The sequence below is a fragment of the Camarhynchus parvulus genome, chromosome 2 (assembly GCF_901933205.1).
Source record: "Camarhynchus parvulus chromosome 2, STF_HiC, whole genome shotgun sequence".
NCBI classification, from domain to species: Eukaryota; Metazoa; Chordata; class Aves; order Passeriformes; family Thraupidae; genus Camarhynchus; species Camarhynchus parvulus.
The window spans coordinates 119,075,707-119,100,427 of record NC_044572.1 but is presented as its reverse complement, the minus strand read 5'-3'; the positions used below and the strand labels follow the sequence as shown (position 1 = coordinate 119,100,427).

Below are 24,721 nucleotides of genomic sequence, written 5' to 3'. Positions count from 1 at the left end.
ATATTTTTTCCATTTGTTACTAGTTCCCTGTAGTGGATTCATTAATTAGGACCTGAACATAAACACTTTATTGCTGGATTGTTGAAGCTGAGGAAAGTGGCTGGCATTCAGTTGCAAAGAGATATAAATACGTGTGCTGCAAGGAGGGGGCTGACTCCTGGTTGCAGCTCCATCACTGTTGATACTGTTTACATAAGATGCAGCTTTTGCCCAGCTGGCTCTGGTTTCATGGCATCTGGCACAATATTCCTGCACTGCTAAATGACAGCCAACTGTTGATGGTGAGGGGAATGATGGCATTGCTGCTTAATCTTTGGATAAAAAGGAAATCTTTTTGGTGAGGGGTAGCAACGTGCCTGTCCGTGGCTCCCAGATGATGTCATGAAACTGTCCCATTCTGGTTTTGTTTTCTTAAGTTTCATTCAAATCAGAATTTCTCTTGGGCTATTGACAGCTTCAGACAACAGTTAGTAATTTCCAAGGATGTTAGAGAAAGACAATGTCAAATGTTCAAGGCAAACATGCTAAAACATGAGGATTTTAGGGTTTATTTGTGTCAGGTGAGGGTGCATGTTTTTAAAAGAGGGTTTGCCTCTGATTAATGACCTTTAAAATCAGAAATCCAGACCATTAGTTAATCTGAAAAAAAGGAAAGTTGAGGGGAATTATTGTTCTTTTCACCTGTATTCTTGTTTATGAGCAATCCAACATCATGTTCTCTTATAAGTCTGTGCTATGGTGAGGGCTAGAAATGCCCTTTTAAAAAATTAAATCTAGGGTGATCACATAATCATTAAAATACAAAAGCTGGATCTTCAAACAAACAAAAATGTCCTAATTAAATAATAGGGGATTTGGCAACTTGGCATTCAGCTCTTTTCATAATGCCTGAGCGAGTTTCATGGTGAATGACTATGAATGATGTTTGGCCTTGCTGCTGAAGGGATTGATTTTCTTTGCCTAATTCTCTCCCTCATTCTTCCTAACTTCTTCCTTGTGCCACCTTTTTCTGTATCTCCTTACTTTTGAATCAGTTTTTATCACCTGCTCTCCTTTAGATGCTATTGTGCTCTATTTTCCTCCTGCCTTTTTCCTTCAGTTTTGTTGTAACATAATAACACCTTTATTTTTCAGTTTACGCAGTCATGGCAAAAATTACTCCATAAAGCACTTCATTTTTATTTAAGGATTATTTGAATTTAGTTAATTTAATGGAAATGTATGAAACTCTAAGAATATGCCCTTCCAGAAGATTAGACAAAAAAACCCAAAACATTTTCATTCGCTTTTGGATTTTTTTAACTATGTACAGAGAGAGATGTATTGATCAAATATAAAGTTATCAGTTAGTTTAATTGACATTAGGGCTGATTAAGTTTTGGCATTTGGAAAAAGTTGGAGCCCTTTAAGATCTTGGAGCAGGTGAAAATATATCTCAGCATTGGCACAGAATACTGTGGTCTTTACATACATTTCCATCCCCAGTGAAAGCAGTTATATGCAGATGTTTTAAAGGAATTTTCCTTTAAATTATAAGCTATTTTATTGTGGTTTAATATACTTTAGAGATAGAGAAAAACAAAGCCTGGTTTCACTTAACCCTTCATTTGTGACCTGTAGGCTTAAGTGGAAAATAAGCCTGGTACCCAAAGTGAACTTTCCTGTTTTTCAGCTTCTTGTTTCTCCACAAAACAAAGAAATCAAGTAGGTAGAATTTAGAAATGACATACAGGCAGTGTTTTGGCTCCAATGCCAGTATTCAAAACAAAAGGCCTACTTAAGCAGTTTGACATTGGTATTTCTTTTCTTTAGTCAAACTGTACCTCCCTCAGAGATTTGTACCTGATTTTGACCATACCTGAAAAGACACTGACTGAACCTGCAAATCCCAGGCAACAAGAAGAGATTGTTAGCTTTCCTACTCCTTGTGTGACACCTCACAATAATTAGTTAGCAATTAGTGGCTTAAAATTGCAAAAGAAGGTTGGGTATGGGATTATTTTTTTAAAATCTTGTTCTAGCCTCGTCTTTTTTTTTAAAGTTTACAGCCCCCACTGTAATGTCTGATGGCAGAGTTTGATATACTATGATGCTTTAAACCAAGGTTCTTGTGCTTTTCATTAGAGTAGTTGCAAGTTTGTGACTACACAGATATTTAAAATGCTAATGCAGGTTTTTGCTTCTGTTGAATATGTAGCTACCGAGAGCCACAGTTTAACATAGTTTTTGTGTTAAGTAGAGCTTCCTATATAAAAATATTGTATTTAAACTAGGAGTTAAGCTTTCTTTGAAAAGCAATCCATTTAGTTTGGATTTATTTAATCTGACACTTCCAGTAGGTGCCAATGAGTTTCTTACATTTTTTCTGCCTAATTAAATTAACCTAATAAATGACATTATTTTAGTAATACTTTGGAGAAAACCATTCTGTTTTACTTCTGCCATGTAAAAATACCTTGGGTAAAATGGGTAGAAAGCTTTTTACAGCCAAAACCCCCTTTTTACAGACTCAGAAATGTGATAAAATTGTTCAATAATAATAAAAGCAAGTCGTGTACACTGAAATGTAAAATATATATTTGCAGCCATTAGTCTGGCTGCAAAATGAGTCAAATGAGTTCATAACCAGTATCATGCTCTGTTCCCCATTTATTCTGCTTTTCAAAATGATATTCCTATTTAGGGATGGAAGTCAGAAGGGAATTATTTCTACCTTGTTGCATTAGTAGTTGATACTCAAGATGTAGCTAGTGATCTTCATTTGCATCTTAGACCTTTAGCCCATCTAATTCCTTTAAAAACTAGAGCAGAGGCTCCTGAGAGGTGTCTTCTGTTACTGCTCAGGCACAACAGAAATCTTTGTCTGTTTAAAAAAAAAGAAGCCCGATGAGCTGTGTAGGATGATGAGCTGCTAACTGGGCACAAAGATAAGCAGAAATGTCAACGGGAAAAGAAGCCTCAGCCCCAGCTAGAGAGAAAATACCACCTGCATTCCACCTCAAATGCCTACAAAAGTAAAGCAGAGGAAGGCATAGGTCTACAAATAGAGCAATATTAAAGCAGAGAGACACAGAGAGACAGAATACTTTTGTTCATATTTCAAAGTGTTTCCATTTGAACTAAGAAGCCACATATTCCTTTTTTTTTTTTTGCTGTGCCAGTTTAAATAAAAGACTTATTTTTAAGGGCAAAGTTAATCAAAATAGCATGATGCAATTTTTTTCCCCAGTTATACGGGCTATTTTTTTTTAATTTTAAAAAACTTGCTCTCAATGGATGTGAGTTCAAGAATAGATGTTTTGGCTGCTCAGTGTAGCTTTGCTTTGAAATTTCAAAAATTCTTTCTCTGGATAGCAGTTCTTGGGTTTTGGCATTTCCAGAAGGCAAACAGGCTGCCAAATCACCATTCTTTTCCAGCTCTTCACTAGTGATGCATTTTGCCTTTTTAACCAGTAGTTACAGAAAAATGTTTGAAAGTTCAGAGATCATGTTGAAGCATCTATTAATTTGATTTAGAGGTGGAAAAAGAAACTAAGGGCTGCATCTCTTGCTTTTTAACTGTGGCTTGTCATCAAGTTTAGAATATTAGCTTATTTTAAGTAAAATATGGGTTGCCACTCCTTCAGTTCTATTTAAAATATAATTCCTAACAAACTAACATTATTAATAGAGGCTGTTATGGGATAATATAACTTGTTCTTTCAAACTCATGCTCCTGTTCTCTTGGATAGACTTGGCATTATAAATGAGAAACTCTATATCAAATGTATGTATTAGGCTCTGTTTTCGATTTTTCAGATTGAAAATATATAAAACACCAAAAAAATCAAAACAAGACAAACATCTGTAATGCATTTGGTAACCACAATGCTGAACATGCTTTTTGAGTTTATTAGCTCAGTAAGGAGTAAGTTGTTACGGTAATTTCTGTAGAGAAGTTAAAGTGTGTTACGTATTAATAACAAACAATAGTTTTGTTCACTCTGCATGGGTGGGCCAAACTGGAAACATAATTAAAGCTTTTTTGACAATCAAGGAGTGGTTTTAAATAGAATTACCATTTGCAAATAAAACATCAATAGTTCTTTGCTTTTAAGTCACTAGGTATTCCCAGGGCTGAATCCTGCCATTTGTGACCAGTTTATTTTGAGTAACAATAGTATTATCATACCCCTACTTGATCATAAAACTTATGAACAGTTGTAGAATCTGGAGAAGTTTTAGGTGAAATGGATTTGCCCTTTCTGCACAGAGAGCAAAGAGCCAGTGCCAGAGATGTATGAAGGGGGACCCCAGAAGTCCCACTGCAAAATCAAGGAGTCAGTTGAGTGTAAGGCATATTTTTGAGTGTTACTGGGAAGTTTTGTAGCACAGGGTAAGGCAGTTACTGAACTGAAACTGACAAAGCAGATGTTGCATTTGATACAAGTAGTATGTTTTGAAAAGCTGTTCCTCCAGTTTGTGTTTGGGTATGTGTGTTAGGCACAGTATTGATGGTGTCCTTGCTTAATTTCTTCTTTAAGGATCCTCCCACTTCTGTGTCCCTTGGACTTCGAATGGAAGAGATGATTTTCAATTTGGCGGACACACATCTATTCTTTAACGATTTAGAAGTAAGTGTTCATTCTTTTAAAACACACAGAGATGATCTATTATTTAATATTTGTCTGGTTTTATGTGTTGTTAGATGCTTTCTCAATTATTTGCAGAGTTTCAATACAGAAATGCTTAGAAAATAGCTATATCATTTAGTCATTAGGATATATAATAATATCTACACTAAATGTCTGCACTGGCTTCCAAAGGTTACTACAGTTTAAATGGTAGAGTTTTGTCCTCACAGGTTTTAGCACTTGTGATGACAGTAGACAAGTTTCAGAAGTGGATACACCGAAGGAGCCTATAAACATACAGAATTCAATAGTCTGCACAGGCCATTAAATATTAAACTCCAGCTTCTATAAACAGTTGATGGCTGGGTACAGATTTCTTGTTTACATCCCACAGTGGGCAAGTGTTACCTTAGCCCCAAGGGACATGATAAATGTTGTATGGGCTGTCTGTGGGCTGTTCCTGGGGCTGCTGTGCCTGCAGCAGGCACGGGGTGTTCTGTGCCAGGGTCCCTCTGCCTGCAGTGAGGAGGTGTGGGTGCCTTGCCAAGGGATTTTTTAGCTTACACAGCCTATGGTTTGGCAATGCTTGGGAGATCCTTCCAAAGCTCTCCAAACTGCTGAAAGAGACTGTCACTGCCTGGCTGTTTCATCTTAAAAGGGAATAAAAACAATTTCTGATCACATTTTAATAACGCAAAAGCACGAAAACAGTCAGATTTCTTTCCCATCATAGTGAAGACAGCTGTTTATTTAAAATCCAGCTGTTAAGCAAGCTTGTGGTGGGGCTGCCAACACACATTAATCATCAAGTTGTTGTTTTGCTAGATTTTAGAATAGTGTGTTATTCCAGACAGCAAAAGAATCTAAAAGATTCAAATGCAACTTTTGCTGATCAAAGTTAATTGGCAGCAATTGGCCTTTAAATATTTCCTGATGTTTCCCTTTTCAAAATCAAGCAAAATACACCTTATTCAATAGATGAGCCAAAATAATTTGAAAAATGCCAGTGTGTGATAGACCTCAAATGTGGTTTGTCCAACATCTGTCCTATATTTTGATTTCTTTTCATCTAAAAAGAAACCACTCACAGATGATTTGGCATCTTAGAATGTAATGAAATTATTGAACATGCTTTTTTTTCTTCCATTCCTTATTTATTTTTATACTTACAGTAAAATAACTGGTTTCTTTAAATTTTAAAGTAGCATTTCCTTCCATTAAGGTGGTATTTAAAGGTATTGTTTTGGATATAAGAAGCACCAATGAGTTGCATGTATAAGACTTATTTTTCAGACTTATCTAAAAATATAACAATGCTAGTTATTTTCAACTCTGTTTCTGATTATATTTCATTTTAACCAGAGCAGAATGAAAGAGTACTACCCTTTCTGTATTTAAGTATATTTAATAAAGTTCAGTGTGTTTTCATTTGCCATGCAGAGCCAGATATGTAGTTACTTCATACAGGATTGTCAACTTCACTGACTTTAATGGAAGCTAATCAACCACATGTTAGGGGTGGCAGATTATCTTCTGCTAATAGACATGTTTGCAGCCTTAACAATACACACAGTAGTTCGTTCACTCAAGAACTTTGAAGCTGTGTATGAGAAAACAGCTGCTGGTTCATGGAGGCAGAGGAGCTCACTGCTAAGCCTGATTCTTTGCATTTCCACCATAGCAAGCCAGTTTATGTTGCATGTCCAAACTGAAAGTGCAATAGTTGGTGTCTATACCCTGGCCTGCCTTCCTCACACATTGAGGCACCCAGGAGTGAGCAGCTGTGTGCTTGTCCTTGTACACCAGCCCTAATCCTTGTGGCTGGGGAGAATGAGCTCCAGTCTGAAGGATCATGCCTTGTCCAAGGGTTGAGGAGCACATTCAGTGTGCATAGACAGGCCTTCAGAGCACACAGTAAAAGTGTGTAAGGGAGCCTGTACTTTGTGGGGAGCTGCATGTAAGGACTAGGCCTCATCACAGACTGGGGCTTTCAGTTCACCAGCAGTGACACAGTTTTTTGAACATGTCACAGAAATGTGGTGTTCTTGAAGGAGAAGGAGCATGTCCTCCTGGAGCCACAGTTGTCATTCTTGTGAGCATCACCATTGAACTAGCAGGGCCTGCCAGTTTCCCAAGGGCTGTAACCTCAGGACAGATTCCTCACATCCATCTCAGAAACTCAAAAGTCCTTGCTTGGTGGTTTGGAAGTTCAGGCTGCTCACAGCCTGACAGGCTTCCAGCAAAACTGTGGACAGTTTGGTTTGGATATGCCTCAGGCTTAAAGCATCTATTCTCACTGATGAAGAACAGAGTCTGAAAGATCTAGCTCAGGTCTAAGCTTTCCAGTTCATCAGCACAAGTATCTGGGCTCTTGGGATTGAAAACATTTGTAGGCACATTGCCTGTGAGGTGCAGAGCTTGGGTATCCATGCCCAGCTGTCGCATGAAGAACGGCAAAGCGGGATTTGGAACATATCTAACCCACAGAGTAGATGTGTCTTTGAGCCTAGGCTTAATTCAAAGTGGGGACATGAAAGCTGATGCCCTCTGTCTCACCCAGGCTCAGAGGGAACCCTTCTTGGAACAGAGAGAGGCAGCTTTTAAAGGCAGGCAATCATCTGTCATAGCTTTGGCCTATGATGCACATTTTTCCAGATACCACAAGTTAATGTTTTTAAATAAAAAAATCTTTCATCCAACATTCCAGAAAACTCTATAATCAGAGTAGCTCTCTTGTTATCCAAGTGAAAATACTTTTTCGTCTTATAAAATGCTGAAGACTGATTGAACATTTTGAATGCAAAGGGCAGAGTTGCAGCAATGATGTCTGAAGCACAGTTTGGTTTATGTATGACCTAACTGGCTTTTCAAAGCTCAGCCTGGAGATTTAGCAATGTTATTAGGTTAAATTCTGAACTTTGGCAGTCAATTTTTAGGCTGTGTAAAGTGAACCGATGCCAATGTGTATCAGTTGAATTTAGTAGGGGGTACAGCCAGGTAAATGAATAATCCATTTTTATGTATGTTGTTCTTTATGTAATAATAGTAATATTTGTAATTGAAAATTTCAAACTCATTGAAAAAATTTGGTCAGATCTCACTATCTAACTTTGAAGTCAGTATTCTGTTTCTGGATGTGTGAACTACAGTTAGATTTGCACCCTTGTACTAGTTCTTATTTTATTGCTTTGGAAAAAATAAAATAAATTGCTTATTTCTTTCACTTTTCACAGATTTATTTGGAGTAATTAATTCCAAAGTGAGGTAATAGCAAACAATTTTCAATCTTTAGGGATATTCCTTTAACAGCATGTCAAAGGGATATGACAAGATTTTCAACATACTGAAAAGAAAAATATTAATGTTTACTTATGTATAATTCAATCTAAGTACCATAATAAACAGTATTTTCATGCATTAGCAGTAATTTCATAATGAAATTATAGAAGTGTACTAGGCTAAATAGTAGAGGATAGTGCAATGTTCTAAAAATTTAGATTCCAAAATCTGCATTTGGGTTTCCAAACAAGAGCTTTTGGTTTTCAGTATTGAAGTTTTTTATGTAAATGTCTCATACTCTCTGTTTTATAGTTGAGTTTTAATTGTGTGCAAGCGGGAATAACTACATTGATGTAGTGCCCTCAAGAGAACCACAGTTATCTCATCTGAAAATAGTGTTTGATTTTGCATGCTGATTATGTTGTGATAGGGATAATAAGGTATAATATTTTAAAGGTGCATATGGAGCAATTATACATATTATGTATTTTAGGAGGTATGCTCCAGTGTTTTAGGGAAATGAGCAACTTGATGATAGGACTGAGATGTGACATCCACAGAGGTGATCAGCTCTGGTGCAGGTATGTTCTACAGCAGAGCAGGGGACCGTGGCTCACAGGGAATGTGAGCTCCCTCCTCAGCCAGGGAAGCCCCAGGAGAGCACAGAGACTCCTGGCTCCACCAGGAACCGCCTGCTCTTACGAGAGTGGCTTACTCTCCTGGCATGTGTGAGGCCAGGAGTAATGGTGGCCAATCCCCGTTCCCAAAGCAGGCAGCCCTAGTGAGCACTGTGGCCAGGAGTACGTGGCCAGGGCAGGCAGACCGGTCATGGTGTGGCAGTTTGCTTGGCAGGGTGTGCAGGGAGGGTGACAACGCAGAGGAGGGACATCCACCGACCAAGTGCAGACATGTGAAGTCTACCAGCAGCCAAGCACCGTTCTGTAGCCATTTGCACAGGTCAGGGGCACTCGTCCCACCTGACTCCCAGGGCAGAATGGTGGGCACTCATCTGAGGGCAAAGGCTGCAGCTCTGATGGGGGATCTGCACCATCTGTCCTGACAGTGGCCAATGCCTCCCTGCAGGCAGGGCTGATGAAGGACAAGACTGCAGTGCAGAACTCACACTGCAGAAAGTGAATAGAGGCTTCTCTTGGGGCAGGGACAGGACAGCAGACCTGCCTGCCCAAGGTGTGCCAGGTAGAGGAGCTCCTGTGGCAGGTGGCTGAGCTGCAGGAGGCAGCAGGAAGACTGCATAGCATTGGGGTGGCTGAGAAGGAGTTGTATAGCTGGTTCAGTGGGGTTGCATAACTACTTCCAAGTGCAGTCTGCAGCAGACCCACAGCCCATGGCCAAACAGCCAAAATTTCCCCCACTGGCACACACAGAAGGGAGGGGGAGCAATAACGTTGCAGAATGTAAGCAAGGAGCTGCAGGAGGAAGACACCTCCCCAAAACCTGAGATGCCCCTGCAGAACTGCTTCACTGCTGTGCAGACTGAAAGGGAGAGACACATCACACAGGAGAGATGCTGGAGCTGAGTAAGGAGCCTGACCCCATAGCCCCCCCATATAACAATGACAGCAACTAAGAGAGGGAGAGAGGTGATAGTAGTAGGTAACTCACTTCTGAGAGTCTCATTTGCCAGCATCAGGTGCTCTTTAGAGAGGTGTGATGTTTGCCAGAGCCTTTATTAGGGGTATTTCTCTTGGGGTGTGACCCCAAGACAGGATGTCACCAATAGACTACCAAGCCTCATGCAGTCCTCTGACTTCTGTCTGCTGCTGTTATTTCACATGGGCACCGGTGATAAAGTCTGAGAAAACAAAAACAGTCAAGAGGGATTACAGAGCCCTGTGAGCAGCAGTAAGGGATTCTGGAGTGTGGGTAGTTTTTTTCATCAATCCTCCCAGCCTTAAAAAAGGAGTTTGAAAGGACCAGTCAAATCTGGCAAATTGACAAATGGTTGCAGAACTCGTACCCCAGAGAGACATTCAGGTATTTTAGAGCATGGGACTTGCTTGAGAAACCTGGTCTGGTGGGGCTGATTGGCTCCATCTGTCAGAGGAGAAGAACATCTTCAGTCATAGGCTTGAGGAAGAGTTTAAACTCTTTAAACTGGAGGACTGCTGGAGGAGAGGAACCTCAATCCATCCCACTCCTACCCATCTGATATCTGTGGCAGCCATAGGTGTCCAGCGTCTGGAGTGGGATCACAGGTCAGCAGAAGAGCACCTGAAGAACAGCACAAAGGAATTCCAGCCACTCCAGCCAGTAAGTTGGCTTCATCAGAGGCCCATCTTGAGTGCTTCTATGCAAACACACACAACGTGGGGAGTAAACAAGAGGAGTTAGAGGCGTGTGCATGCCTGCAGGTCTATGATCTTATTGGCATCGCAGAGACCAGTGGGATGACTCTTGTGACTGGAGCGTTGGAATAAAAACATGCAGAATGTTTAGGAAGGACAGGCAGGGTAGACAAGGAGGGCCTGTAACTCTCTGTGTCAATGGATGTCAATGCTGGAGTGCATGGAGCATTGCCTGGAGATAGATGAAGAGCTGGCTGGGAGCTTATGAGTCTGGATTACATTATGTTTGATAAAAATTCAGAGCACAATCTCTTCTGTATGTTAAAAAGAGCTGCATAACTGCTATGACATCAAGAATGGGGTGTTACTTCACTTTCATGAACCCACATTAGCATATTCTGTGTAGGGATCCCTCTGGAAAGCTGCCTGTGTTGGAGTTGCACATGGTTTCCATAAGATGCAGCTCTGTCATTAACCACAGCTGGCTGGCCCATCAGCCCAGGGCAGGCAGTGCCCAAGGTGCTCCCAGCCCAGCCTGGCTACCAGGCAGCACCTTCACTCCTCTGTCCTGCCCACCTGCCACCACCAAGGTTAGCCAGTCCTCAGGCAGCAAGGAGCAAGACAAGAGCAGCCCATTTCTCTGCCTCTTCACTCCATTAAATAAAGTTAGATTAATACAGAGACATTTTACAAATCCTGCATTTTACACATATGGGAACATTTCCTGCTTTAATGGAGCATTGAGATGCTGTCTTCCACAGATGCATATTCTCACAGTTTAAAGCAGAGAATAAACAGCATTTATGTTCCTGCACTCTCATGCTCTCTGTTTGGTTTGTAAACCTCCTCCCTCCACCCACAGGGCAATAAATCCTTCCTGCAAGTCTGTAACTGCTAGCTTGAATTTACTCAAATCTAGAAGTTGGTAGGGAGAAATTAACTAGAAAATTTTTTAAATGAAAACTGCTCTTTGTGGATTGTTTCTTCTATAATTTACTATGTGGAAGTTTTGCTCTTTTTTGTGGCCCCCAGTCATTAGACTATGAGTATTTATCAACTCTACCTCTCCCTCTTATTCCTTTTCAAGCTCAAGACTGTGTGTAGGACAGCTTTTTCACTTGAAATGTGATGGAGATGCCTGACACCCAGCAGTATGCTGAGCCCTTCTGTTCCCTAAAGGAACATAAAGGACCTCTAAGGTCCACACTGCAGGGCAGACTCCAGTGTCACTAAAGCAGATGGGGATACACTCTGCACTAACACCTGGCACTACAGGGATTTCCAAGATGGGAGCTCATTGTCAGAGCTCAGGGATAAGAAGGGGAACAACTAATACCCAGGACAGCATCCATAAAGCCTGATCATGGAGCAGAGCTCCTTGAACATTAGTTCCTTTTTGGCCTTTGCCTTCAATTCTTACAGGTGAAATCTGGCTGCCTCCCTGCTGCTGGAAGCAAATGTACCCTATAAATCACTTCTGGCACTCAAGGAGACCTTTTTTCATGACAGGGACATATATCCTCTTTTCATCAGCCTGAAATTTTCTCCTTTGTAGGTATCAGTAACACCACAGGAGACTAAGTGACTTTCCTCTCAGGTCCTTCAGTGACCATGCACACAGCTATGTCCCCAGTGTACCACACAGTGCCCTGTAGGAATGCCTTTGAAGCAATACAGCCATATGTTCTGGTTCTTTAATCTGAAGGAGAAAGGGAAATCATTTCCTTTAATACGCCACAGACTCGGACTGGTAACTTTTAGCACAGTAGCACTCCAAAGGATGATTTGGGATTCTGGGCATTATGATAATTCTTGTAATTGAATTCATTACTGCATTCATCAGGCTTTCCATATGCAGGTTATTGCACATCTCAAAGAACCATGACCACTGTAGGGTAAAATGCTCTTCTTTCTGAAAGCATTTTAGCACATCTGGTCCTAGATTCAAATAATCTAACAAATGAAGTGCTTGGATGCAAGCCAGCTCTTAAGTGCAGACTTTGAGCAAACTCCAAAGCAAGCTGGGAGAGCAGGTTGGCCACTATTAGCAGTGTAGAAGTCCATCATTTATTCTTCCACACCTTGTAGAAATATCATGGAGCCAGCTTTGGACAGACACAGCAGGTATGACATTGCCTAGATTTATAGAGATCCACAATCAGTGACAGGAGTTGGGGGAGCTGCAGCCAGACCAAGGAAGTGCAGAAGGAGGATTGTGAAACACCATTACCAGAGAGAAAAGCTTTCTCAACTTCTCCACAAAATAAAAATCAGATCAAGGTCATTTTGTGTCTAAAGCTGTACTGCAGCCTCTGAATGTTGACAGGGTGAGCCGTTGCTGGCATTAGGTACTAATCACTTGTCTAGAGCATATCTTACAAACATTTATGTAGGTGAGAGGACACAAGGTCTGTGTTTGTGGTTGCCAATACTTTGTAGTTCCTCATCGCTGTACCTTAGTCTTCTCATCATGGTGATGGTAAGGATGATATCTACAGATACAAGGATCATAATTCTGTCATAAAGTACTCAAGAGAGAAAAGCAGCAGGTCTGGTGATTATAGCAGTTGTTTTTGTGTGCAGTTGTAGCTGGCTTTCTAACAAAGCTCTACCTTGGTCTCTTTAACATATTAGTCCTCAGGAGCATACTGGCACAACCTCTCACTCTATTGACACAAATAGGAAATATGGGTATTCAAACAAGGGAAAAGAAAAAACATACAAAAAAATTGCAAATAGTCAGCCAAGAAAGCTTTCCAGTTTTCTGTTGTATTTAATTTCTTTTCTACTGTTGGGAGATTTTTTTGTTTTGTTTTTGTTTGCTTGCTTTGTATGGTTTTGTTTTGGTTTGGTTTTTAATGATTTTTGTAAGTTGTACTTGTTCCAGTTTGAGATATTCATACATTTCAGGTAAGGTCTGATTTTTAAAGTCACAGGTTAAAAAAACACCCCAACATTTAGAGCAGAAGGGCATCAGTCATCACTAGTCACGGCAGTGTTTCAGGTATGTGTACTTGGGAGCTAGTAGCTAGTAGGAATTCCATGTAGTCAGCTGGTACCAGGGCTTCTGTTTGGGATACCTAGATTTTGCTGTAGTATAAATCAGCTAAAGGCTAGGCAGGCATGCTTTGTGAAGAAATACATGGACATGCAAATTGCCCCGTATAGTATAGAACATTTCATGGAATCCCAGAAAGGTTTGGTTTGGTTTGGAAGGAGACTTTAACAATCATCTAGTCCAACCCCACTGCCATGGTCAGGGACACCTTCTACTAGATCAGGTTGCTCAAACCCCTGTCCAGCTTCCAGGAATCCCCATCCACAACTTCTCTAGACAACTTGTTCAAGTGCCTCACCACTCTCACAGGAAGGAATTTCTTCCATGTACCTATCTGAATCTATCCTCTTTCAAACCACTACCCCTTATTCCTTGTCCTATCAATACAGACCTTAGTAAAAAGTCTGTCCCCATCTTTCTTCTAAATCCACTTTATATATTGAAAAGCCACAATTAGGTCATCCCAGAGCCTTCTCTTCTCCATACTAAGCAACTCCAGCTCTCTCAGGCTGACTTCACAGCCTGCCTCTCTTTCCTGTGCTGAGACGCCCTGAGCTGGAAGCAGTTCTCTCTGTGGGATCTCACCAGGGCAGAAAAGGGGAAAGGGGAAAATCACCTCCCTCAGCTAGACTTCATGCCTCTTTTGGTGTAACCCTGTGTACTGTTGGCTTTCTGGGGTGCAGGTTACGTCCACTGGTTTTTATCCACTGGAATCCCTAAGTCTTAACAGAGCTACCCTCTCTCTTCATCACCCAGCCTGTACTGATATGGGTGATTGTCCCAGTCCAGCTGCAATGCCTTGCATTTTATTGCATTTCATGAAGTTCATATTAGCCCACTCAGGCCTGTCAGTGTCCCTCTGGATGGCATCCTACTTGTCAGTGGAATACATGCTAGTGCAAAAACATTTGCGGTAGGCAGCACGCTAGGTTTTAGTGGTATGAGATCCATCTCCATGATGGTACACTTAAAGTAATTTCTATCAAAATGTCAAAACATGTTTTGTCTATGTCTTTTCCCAAATTAGATATTCAAAGGTGTTCCTTCCAGTGACAGAGCTAACATTCTTGTCCCTTTCCCAGGAAAAAAAAATACCAACTGCTGGCATGCTTTCCAGGTAGCAATTGTACCTCGCCATTACAGCTAGGCTCTGCAGAGTCTGAAACAGCAGATTTAGGATCAGCTGGGTCAGGGATAGTGTGTTGAAGGACAGTGGTAAGGCACCTGGAAGCCATTGCAATACCTGTATGAAAGCTGTGTATAGGCAGGTCTGATACTGGAATCCCAGATCCACCGCACATATGCCAGCTTCAATTGCAGCAGAAAGCTCAGTGCTGGGCTGCAGAGGCAGGCTCTGAAAGGCAACGTGCACATTGCTACCTAATGAAGGACATGAGACAGCACTTTGAAAATTTCCTTACAGTCAGTAATAAAACAATAAAGTTGTTTGAAAAAGCCTAAGACTTGATGGAAGAGATGCAAAACTCATTACAAGAAATGTAACAGATTGAGAACTTTGCAACCATTAGCAGGTTTCAAAATACTGTCTTATATTATATTGCTGACACATAAAAAATGCCCTTAATGAATTTTTTTTTCTGAGAGGTTGCAAAGTTGCTGATATGTGCCACAGAGCTTTTCTACAATGCAAATCATTCCCTAAGCACAGATATGATACACTGCTTGATGGTTCATCGTTTTAGATCCAAACTAGGTAATAATGTGATTCATCCTGAAGGCCCCTTAGTGCCAGAATTGTCACTTCAGATTTGAATAAGTTCATTTTATTAATTGAATTATCTGAAACAATAGAGCAGTAATGTCAAATAAATTAATAAATCATTGATGCTAACAGTAAAAGCAGTTAATGTACTAATTATGGTATTGTTTTCCTTTTATTCTGGTGTAGAGAGGCTTCACTTTGGCTTTTAATATTTCATGGAACTAATGTGAACAATTTATTTTTAACATTGTATTTAAATATTATTAATTTGATAACACTGAACAAAATCCTATCTACTGTTATAGGTGTCAAGACTTGTTCATAACACTAAGTATTCCATTATTAGTTTGCAATCAAAAAAGTTTTATAAATTAAAATAACATTCCTGAACAGTAGATTTGGTGTTTTGGTCTCTGATTAAGCTGACAGATGTGTAAAATCTCATATAACCAGTGAAGTCCCTGGTGCAGCTGCAAGTGCTAAAGAGTGCAAGTTATTCCAGCTAAGATCAACATTAATTTACACTCAAATATCTTTCCCAGCCTGCCCTTTGTATTCACGTAATGCAGTTATTTTGTGCTGATTCCACTACTTTGTGGCAAGCTATTTTTTTCTCATTGGACTCTTCCAATACAAAAACTCAGAAGGCAAACTGAAGAGAGTGTAATAGTCAACCTTTAGAAAAAATATTTCCTGATTGATGTAGGAACCATTTTAAAATCTCATATTTGAATTATTCAGGTTGTTTTTTTGAGTGGATTAATCTCTGAAAATTGCGTAATGTAATTATTTTAGGAAAGCTAGGTGAAACTAGGTGTCATCCTTACATGCTATTTTGCAGGGTGAGTACATTACACAATCCTCACATAAGTACAAAGATTTGAAACCACAGCTTAAGCATGTTAGCAATATGCATGGTAGGTTGTTTCTATCAGTCTTGTCAGCCTAGGTTTAAATTTGGCATGGATTTACAGAGTTGTTTACAAGTTGTTTGATATCATGAAAGCCATTTGCGCTGGTGTGGTTATGTGTGAGTCCTGAGATTGAAGTTTAAATGTTAAGAAAATATGCATACATATGAATTTTAAACATATCTGTGCTGGGGTTTTAGGTTGTTTTGTTTGTTTGTTTGTTTGTTTGTTTGGGGGTTTTGGTAGCAATTATATTAAAATGTTTCCACAGGGAAAAAAATTAAGGAGTTTCTTTCATTCATTTTCTTTTAAAAGCACGAAAAGAGTGCTTGAAGTTGGTTCCCAAAATGTTTGAGTTTCACAGTCTCAGGAGATTTCTACTGTTTCAGCATGGTTACAATAAGGCCTCTATCTGAATTTCATCCAGTTCAATGGTCTAATGAAACTGTAAAGAAAGGGGGAGAGCATTATTTCCTTTACTCATTGCAGTATCACTTCTATTTTTCTGTGGTTTAGGGTCAGATTTGACTGTTGTTAATTGCATTTATAAATTTTTTCTTTAGATATGTTCAAGAGGCTGGGTGATCCTATAGTAGACTAAAACTACCCTAAAGTGTGCTGTTAAAGCATGAGGCTTTAACGAGGACTTTAAAAAATTGTAGACAAAAAGTTTAACAAAAGAAACAATGAAGTATTGAAGGAATGGAGCATTTATTTTATTTTTTAAGTCAGTCCAGGCATTAAGCGAAGGTTACCTGTGGCACTGTGCAGGCAGGAGATGAGAGTTGACGCGTGTTCACTGACAGCAGGAGCAGACTGCTGAGCACTGGCTCAGCTGAAATGCTGTCACGAGAAAGATCAGCTTTATCTGAGCAAATGATGCTTTCTGGACTGTAGAAAATCCCTTCAATCAGTGGAAAGATCTCATCTTTTTCTTCTGCATATTTGTATAATTAACACTGGGAATGTAAAGTATGGATACACAGGGGAATCACTGCTTCCCTAGCACTGCTGGGCAAGGGGGAGAGACAGTTGTAGCAGCGGTTAGAACATGAGAGAGACAGTTTCTAGGAATTTTCTTTGACTTTGAAAAGTTTAAAAATCCAAATATTTAAATTCATTTATTGTGACAAAATGGAACCTTTTCCCCAAAGGTGTGTTGTTCACAAGTCCAAAACTCCCATTATTGCCTTGGTCAAATGAATAAAGCATAAATCAAGCTGTGGTTACCTACAAACAAGGATTTACAAGCAGAACACAACAGACATACACCACCTTTTTTTTGTTCCATCAGTTTAATAAATTCAGACAGAAATTTGAATGCAAGCAATACAACCTCTGACTCCCAAACTGTCAAGAGGATTAACTAACAGAACTAAAATCTCTTTCCTGAATCTAATCTCCACTAGTTTGGTATTTAACATAGCAAATATAATAACTAGCAGAAGTATCTTCCACAAAAAAATCATAAAGCAAACAGGTTTTATTTCTATTTTTTTTAATTATATTGCAAATTCATAAATCTTTCTTTGCCATAGGAGGGTAGAAAAAACAAAAAAGCTTTGTATGGATGTTTTTTTACTTTATAATCAAAACCACACTCAAATGGTATGTAATATTTCATGTATTGGGAAAAAGTATCTAATTTTTAATACAACAATATATACTGAGAAAAAACCCTGAATACTGCTTGGATAATTCAAATTCAGTCTTTTAAAAAATTATTATTTAAATTTTACTTAAATGAAGTATTGTAAAAAAAAAATAATTTTAAAACCTTGCTGACACCAGAAAAGCCTTTACAATGAAATTAAATAGCAGTGTGGTAATATAGCTTTTATGTATGAACTACATGTGGTCATGCAAAGGGTTAAGCTGTGTGATTTCAGGATAAAAGGTTTCCTGAGTTGACTATTATTCCTAGGGTCTGCCAACAACTTTGCAATAAATGGAATGATTTTTATGGGAATGTGGTTATTCACAGCAAGACTACAGTTGGTGTCAGTATGAAAAATTCTTCTTTAGTAGATTCTCTCAGCAGGAATAACAGATCTGAAAGAAAGGCAAAAAGTAGCTACAAAGAACTCTGGCTGGTGTTGGTGACAAATTATGTTTACAAAATGATGTGGTAACCCATAGAAAAAGAAGAAATCAGAACAACAGTAAATCAGAGTATTGCTTCTCTAAGTGCTGCTGTTCCAAAACAAGTTACCTGTGATTGTGAGTATTGTTTAATAGCTCATTTCTTTTGACCATAAAGCAAGTGAGGCTTCTAGGCTTTCAATTACAGGGGTATGAAAAAATGCCTCAGAAATCAGTAAAATTACCTCAAAGTTATACCAAAGTCCATGGCAGAACATAAAATATTGGTAAATATGAATTAAAATAATTCAGGAGACAGGAAAAAATAGCTGTATTAGAATTTAATGTAATTTTATAATGACTTACTTTATTTATAATTTGTGTAAACAATATTATTTCCTGTATCACTTGTCTATTTTTTACGTATTTATGGTTTTTGAAATGATACTATTAGAAGAAAATTGTGATGGAGAATGCACTAAAATATTGATGAACTTAGTATTAACAGTTATCCCATTTACATTTGGTTTGTGATAAGCTTTCAGAATGCTGAAAAGATTAACCCACTGGTTAAGTCTGCAGCACCACCAGTAGAGCTGGTTTGTCTTCCATTCAAAATGAGGATTAAAGTTACATAGAATTTAATTATTCTCTTGCAATCATAGAGCAACTTAGTAGATTTTAGTTGTTCCACCATTCCTAAGTTAAGTTGTTGGAATATGAAAGGGGTTGTTATTATTTGTATTGTTTGGTTGTTTGGGTTTTTTTTTAATGAAAAAGGTAGCAGCTCTTTCAAGAAGTAAACATGACAGCTTTCCTTAGAGTGTTTCCTGCTCTTTGTTTTTCTCATGGACTACTACCCCAGTTCTATTTAAAATATTTCATTTGCAAACTTGTCTAGGAGCATAGCAAAACCTGTTTTTTTCCTTATGGCATGAATTTGGTTTGTTGTGCTGGGATCACCAATGATGTGCCAGCAAGAAAGAAAATCAACCTAGATGTGTCAATGTTAGTAAAAAAGAAAAAAAATCCAGTATGAAGCAACTGTGTTGTTGATAGGTGGAGGTCAACCACTGTTGAGATGAAGGGATAGGTTTACCAGCGTAAAAGTAAATGTTGACCAAGATGATGCCAAAGAAAATAAATTTCTTAGAAAGTTGCATATCACATTCTCTCAGAATAGAAAAATAGCGTGTGCATTCTTTAAAATTCTAATAAATGTTTCTTCAATAGAAATACTTTAAAAACAAAAGAAAAACTTTTTGCTTGAGAAGAGTTTTCAAAAGAGTAAAATAGTTAAAGATGAGCTGAAAGTGGAATCAGCTCTTGGTGATTGTTGAATGTAATCATTCATGATTGTTTCTGCCAGATGACCTTCATTTAGCAATAAACAATGGACAGAAGCTCATATTCAGACCTCTAGGTCTAGTTCTACTGCTGTGAGAAATATCTGTTTTGCTTGAGGCAAAAAATCACGTATGTGATTTTGGCAGAATGGGTCTGATTTGGCTGTGATTGGAGGATGGATCCTGGAAAGTCTTAGCAAAACTTTGGCTCTTCATTTCCTCATTGGTTACCTGGATTTTGAATAAGAAACACCTGAGCTTACTTCTTGAAAAAAATCACCATACATAGAAAGGACTGTAGAACATACTGAAAATAGATTTCTGGGCCGTCAGACTCAAAAAAAAAAAAAAAAAAAATTACAGGACAGATTATTGAATAAGCCTTATTCCTGGTGAGACCCAAGCAATGGTTTCAGGGAGAGGAAAGCTTCAAACAGAGCTGACTGAATTATTTTTCTCCCACCCCCAAATACCATAAGGATGGCAGCTGAACAAATCTTTGGTCACCCAGACTGGAGTCATCAGAGGAATATCTATTCAAAAATTACTTTTCTCATTTGGTTGAAATAAGAGTTCACCACCTCCCAATGTCTGTAGTGGGAACCTCCTGACCAAATAGTGGCTAGGGATGCTTTGTGAGAAGCATGTGATTCAACTTCTGATAGTTCATCCACAGAGAGTTCTGGGTAAGCCAAATGTAATTATTCCAAAAGCTTTTAACAACATTAAATTTATTTTTTAGAGATATAAAGAGTACTTATTTTTAAAGTACTGTAAGTTCTATGAAGAGTTGGAAAGACAAGTTCACTTTCTAAGGAACTCTTCAACAATTGTGAACTCCCTTCCAGCAGGTATCAGAGCAGTTCCCTTTGCACATTCAGACTGAGACACAAAGCCCATCTATTTGCATTTAATTTTCCACAGCAGCAATTCAAGAACAGCTCAGTTGCAGTTCAGGAAGGAAGGGTAGAGAGAAGAAAGGAAATACAAATCACAGCACAGAGTCTTCCCTAATATGTGTGTGAGGGAATGACTGGAAATTGTTTCTCATCTGTGATGCTACTACCATGGGTGACTTGCAGAAAGTTTATCAAGTTCCACTTCATGAATGTGGGACTAAATTACATCACTCATGTAGCTGTAGGTAAATGAACAAAAATGAAAATCAAAGTCTTCATTCAGGCAGAACTGTGGCTTTGCTGGTGTGTGCAAAACACAGCTAAAAGCCTCAACCCATCTGAAATGCAAGATGCCTGGCTGTTGTGGAATGTGCTGCTGCAGTTCCTGAGCATTAGAGCTACAAAGAATAACAAATACCTTCCTTGCTCATTAGAGAAGACCATTCCTATAGGCTTATGCAACTTATTAACCATTTAATTTCTTTCACATGGCAAATGACAAGTACCTTCATGCTAGGTGCCACTAAAAACAGAGCCTATACAATTTCCTTTCTCAAGAGGATCACCTGGATTGTTCTTTGCAGATGTACAGCTGAGCTGAAATACCCAGAAACCTACCGTGCCATAGCATCACTTTCTCATTTTATTCACCTTTCTGTTGCTTCTCCCTGAGTTGCCAGCTGGGGTTAAGCCATCACAGGCTGTAAGGTGGCACAAAAACTCGTCTCTCTAGCTGGCACTCTTAGAACACTGACAAAGGATTGTTGTCCTCTTCTCTGGCTGGGCAAGGCAGTGATAGATCAGCTCACTCCCCACTTCTGCCACTGAGCAGCGGCACAAGGGCCAACAACTGCCCCACAACACTGGGAGTGGGAAAGAAAAGGAAAGAGAAAATTCAAAGTGTTGTGGAAAGGTCTTCAGGCTGCCCATAGAAGAAAATGTTTTTGCTGTCCATACTGGCAAGGTTAGCAGAGAGAATTTTAAACCCTGGATTTGTCTCATTAGTAGACAATTACAAAGATGGAAGACTCACTCCCTCGAAGTATTGCAACTTTCATTTTAAACACATGCATTTAGAAGGTTATCAACAGCATCAAGGCCCTGCAAGTTTGAATTAATTGGTCATATGGAACTGAAAGACACAGCTTAGGTCATCTTGTGAAAATTTCCACATGAACCCCTTGTTTCCAGAGAAATGAGACATTTTAAGGCTTTTGTGGAAAATCATTCTTTTCATAAGTTTAATTTTAGGTCCCTGAAAATTTAAATATATTTTAACAATCTTTAGTGTATTGTTTCAACAAATTGTATATGTTCCTAAAAGTATACTTTCAAGTTAATGAGTTTGAGAATAATTCATTATATTCTGATGAGATTCATGGCTTTTTTTCTCCTTAAAATATCTTCATATTTCATTTTCACTGTCTCCCATTAATCATAGAATTTTTTTTCTCTTTGCAAAAATATATATTAGCAGATAATAGGAATCATATCATAAAAAAAGTATGTGAAAGCACATGCAAAGTGCTGGCCTTTTAAAATACAGTTAATTTGACACTTTAAACCTAACACCATTCTCTCCAGGAATAAAACACACCCTTCAAGCAGATTCACTTGAGTTTTATTTAGCTGTTTCTATCTATTGGTAAAATTCTTTCTTCCTTTCTCTTTCTTTCTTTCTTTCTTTCTTTCTTTCTTTCTTTCTTTCTTTCTTTCTTTCTTTCTTTCTTTCTTTCTTTCTTTCTTTCTTTCTTTCTTTCTTTCTTTCTTTCTTTCTTTCTTTCTTTCTTTCTTTCTTTCTTTCTTTCTTTCTTTTTTCTTTTCTTTCTTCCTTTCTTCCTTTCTTCCTTCCTCTTCCCTTCCTGCAAAATATACAGAAATAGAATAACATAACAGAAAAGAAGAACAAATTACTTTGTCAGAGTTGGAGCAAGAACTGATTTTTAGAGAGACACTTTATCCACTGCAGTTGCCATATAGATACTTCTTTAGGTCATGTTTTATTTTAAATTAGATTCTTCCAGTTACAAGGTGTAGTTGAAATGAAAATGTAAACTTTGTTTTTTGCATAGCTACTTCAATAAACACAAGTTGCAGAATAAGACCTTTATTTTGGAATATACACTGTTTACTTTAGGAGTATCATATTTGATCCAAATGCATTTCTGGATGTGAGCAGGCAAAATAGGATTTTCATCACCTTTTCTATTAGAAAAAAAATGGCATCCATTTTGTGCTATAAAAGGGTTACATGTTCAGTGCAGGGGAGTACTTTAAAGTCATTGGCTGTGAAAAAGAGTTTGCAAATAATTTCGGTTCTTAGTCCGTAGTGTTTATAACAGCTTATATAGATAATATATAATAGTTTATATAGCTAATAAACTAATTTTTTGTTCTGATGTTCTATTTAACAATAAACGATAGGCTTTGGTGGGTTTTGGTAGGGTTTTTGTGGGCTTTTTTTACATTATAAGCCTCTCTTTATAGTCTTAAGTTTAAAATGGGAACATTTTGAAAGCCTTCACAGCCCAATTTAATTCCTTGACTGTTCATCCACAAATTGTCAGACAGAATGAAGTGGATTTCAAGAACTCTCTTTGTTCCTCATATCCTGTGCCTGACCCACAGGTAATCTGCACCTTTTTTCTTCAGCACCGAATAATTGTGGTGGGAAAGAAGAGAAAATGTTAGGGTCACAAAGTGCAGGCTAGACAGAGATGACAGGTCCTGCCAATGGAGTGCCAGCGCTGAGAAGCTGTGAACTGCAGTAGCTGCTCTTTCACATGGGTTTGGCTGTGCCTTAGCAGTGCTGCTCTTTCACGTGGGTTTGTGCTGTGCCTTAGCAGTGCTGCTCTTTCACGTGGGTTTGTGCTGTGCCTTACAGGCTCTGCTCTTTCACATGGGTTTGTGCTGTGCCTTAGCAGTGCTGCTCTTTCACGTGGGTTTGTGCTGTGCCTTAGCAGGCGCTCCGCGGCGATGGCTCAGGGAGCTCAGCACTTCAGCCTTTGTTGCCTTGGCTTGAAAGGAAGTGCAGAGGATTTTTTGTATTTAGCCAGCACAGAAGTACAGTGGAGAAGCATTAGGTACAGTTCATACTACATATATATATAAATATATAAATATACACACACACACACAGAGGATGTAGATGTGCCATCGTTCAATTTTCCAACCTAGATATACCAGGGATTTTGTCCTTCTAGTCAAGTGGAAAACAGAGGTTGACTCCTAAAGCTTAGTGAATGCTGGCAAATAGTGTTGGTGCATGTGGTCACAACTATGAGTAAAAAGATGGGGGCATGGGGCATTCACACCCCAGCTTTGAAATACCTAAGTGTTGCCTGGAAAAAAAAAAATTGACAATCTGTAATTCTGTGATTCCGAAAGAAGCATGCTGTGATGGCTAATAGGAGTGATGAGTATTTGTGGAGTAGATAATAGTCTTAAAGGGTATATACAACTGCTGGAAAAGACATAAACAGAGGTACTGCTGTCATAAAAAGCTGCATTAAAATCACAGCAGTGTACACTTGGGGATTTTTTTTTTCTTTACAGATACTTCACATTTATAAAGGATTGCATCTTTAACTTGTTTTGCTAGATCTGTTCTCACATGTACATGACCAAATTTCTCTACTGTTCAGTAGGGAAAATGAAGCAGTGGATATAATTGCGTAATGACAGATATGAGAGGAACAGAGAATCCCAGCAATCATTTCCTGTGAGTTGGCCAGCTTCCAGGATGTCTCAATGGGCCCGCTGATGTAAAGGCAAAATGAAAATAGCTCATTCTGAAGGGTAGTTGTTGGTTGGGGTTTTTTCCCCTCGCTCATTTGACTTTGCAGACTAAGGTATTGGAATAATTAGTTGGAAGTGTGGTGTTAGTTTTCTCACAGTAAATTAAGCAGATTAACCAAATGTGGAAATGTATTTTAGCTACAATCAGCAGATTTGAAACTGTAATACTTCATCATCCTCTGAGGTTGTGTTAATATTATTCACATTATTCCTCTCTATAATGTGCAGACTTTTCCACAGTTACCTTATGTCAGTGTTTATTCAAAGGCAGCAGAATTATTAGATTTATTTTTGTTAGCTTTGTAACACAGAAATGTAGAGGATCAGCATGCTAAGCTGTTGCGTCACTCCACTTGGCATGTAGTATTGGCACGGATAAGAGAACTATTATAACAGCCTTAATCTCTTTTTTTATTATTATTGTTATTAATTTTCCTACAGTAAGTTGAGTAGTGAAGCATATTTTACATAATTATGGCAGAAGTACACAACTTGACGGGTGGTAGTGAAGGAGCAAAGTAATATAAATATTTGCAGAACATTTCTGCCATAAGTTAATGCTTTGCATATGAATCTTTATAAAGATCCTAAGTTAGTTTAAAGGAATGATTCCAGAGGGCTACATAGGTCCAGGCATTTTAAGAGCTGTGAATGATGACTGTGGAGCATCTCTGGGAGTTTTTGGCTTGTCATACAAAAACAGAAA

The 24,721-nt window shown here is 38.7% G+C and overlaps 1 protein-coding gene across 11 annotated transcripts in view; it reads left to right on the top strand.

Annotated features, from left to right (window-relative positions):
- EYA1 (EYA transcriptional coactivator and phosphatase 1) overlaps positions 1-24,721 on the top strand; it is a 165,400-nt gene that overhangs the window by 122,728 nt on the left and 17,951 nt on the right. For all 11 annotated transcript variants that reach the window (XM_030943509.1, XM_030943514.1, XM_030943510.1 and 8 more), the window contains one exon: positions 4,524-4,613. In XM_030943509.1, the coding sequence (XP_030799369.1) occupies positions 4,524-4,613 (90 nt within the window). The remainder of the gene's footprint in view (positions 1-4,523; positions 4,614-24,721) is intronic.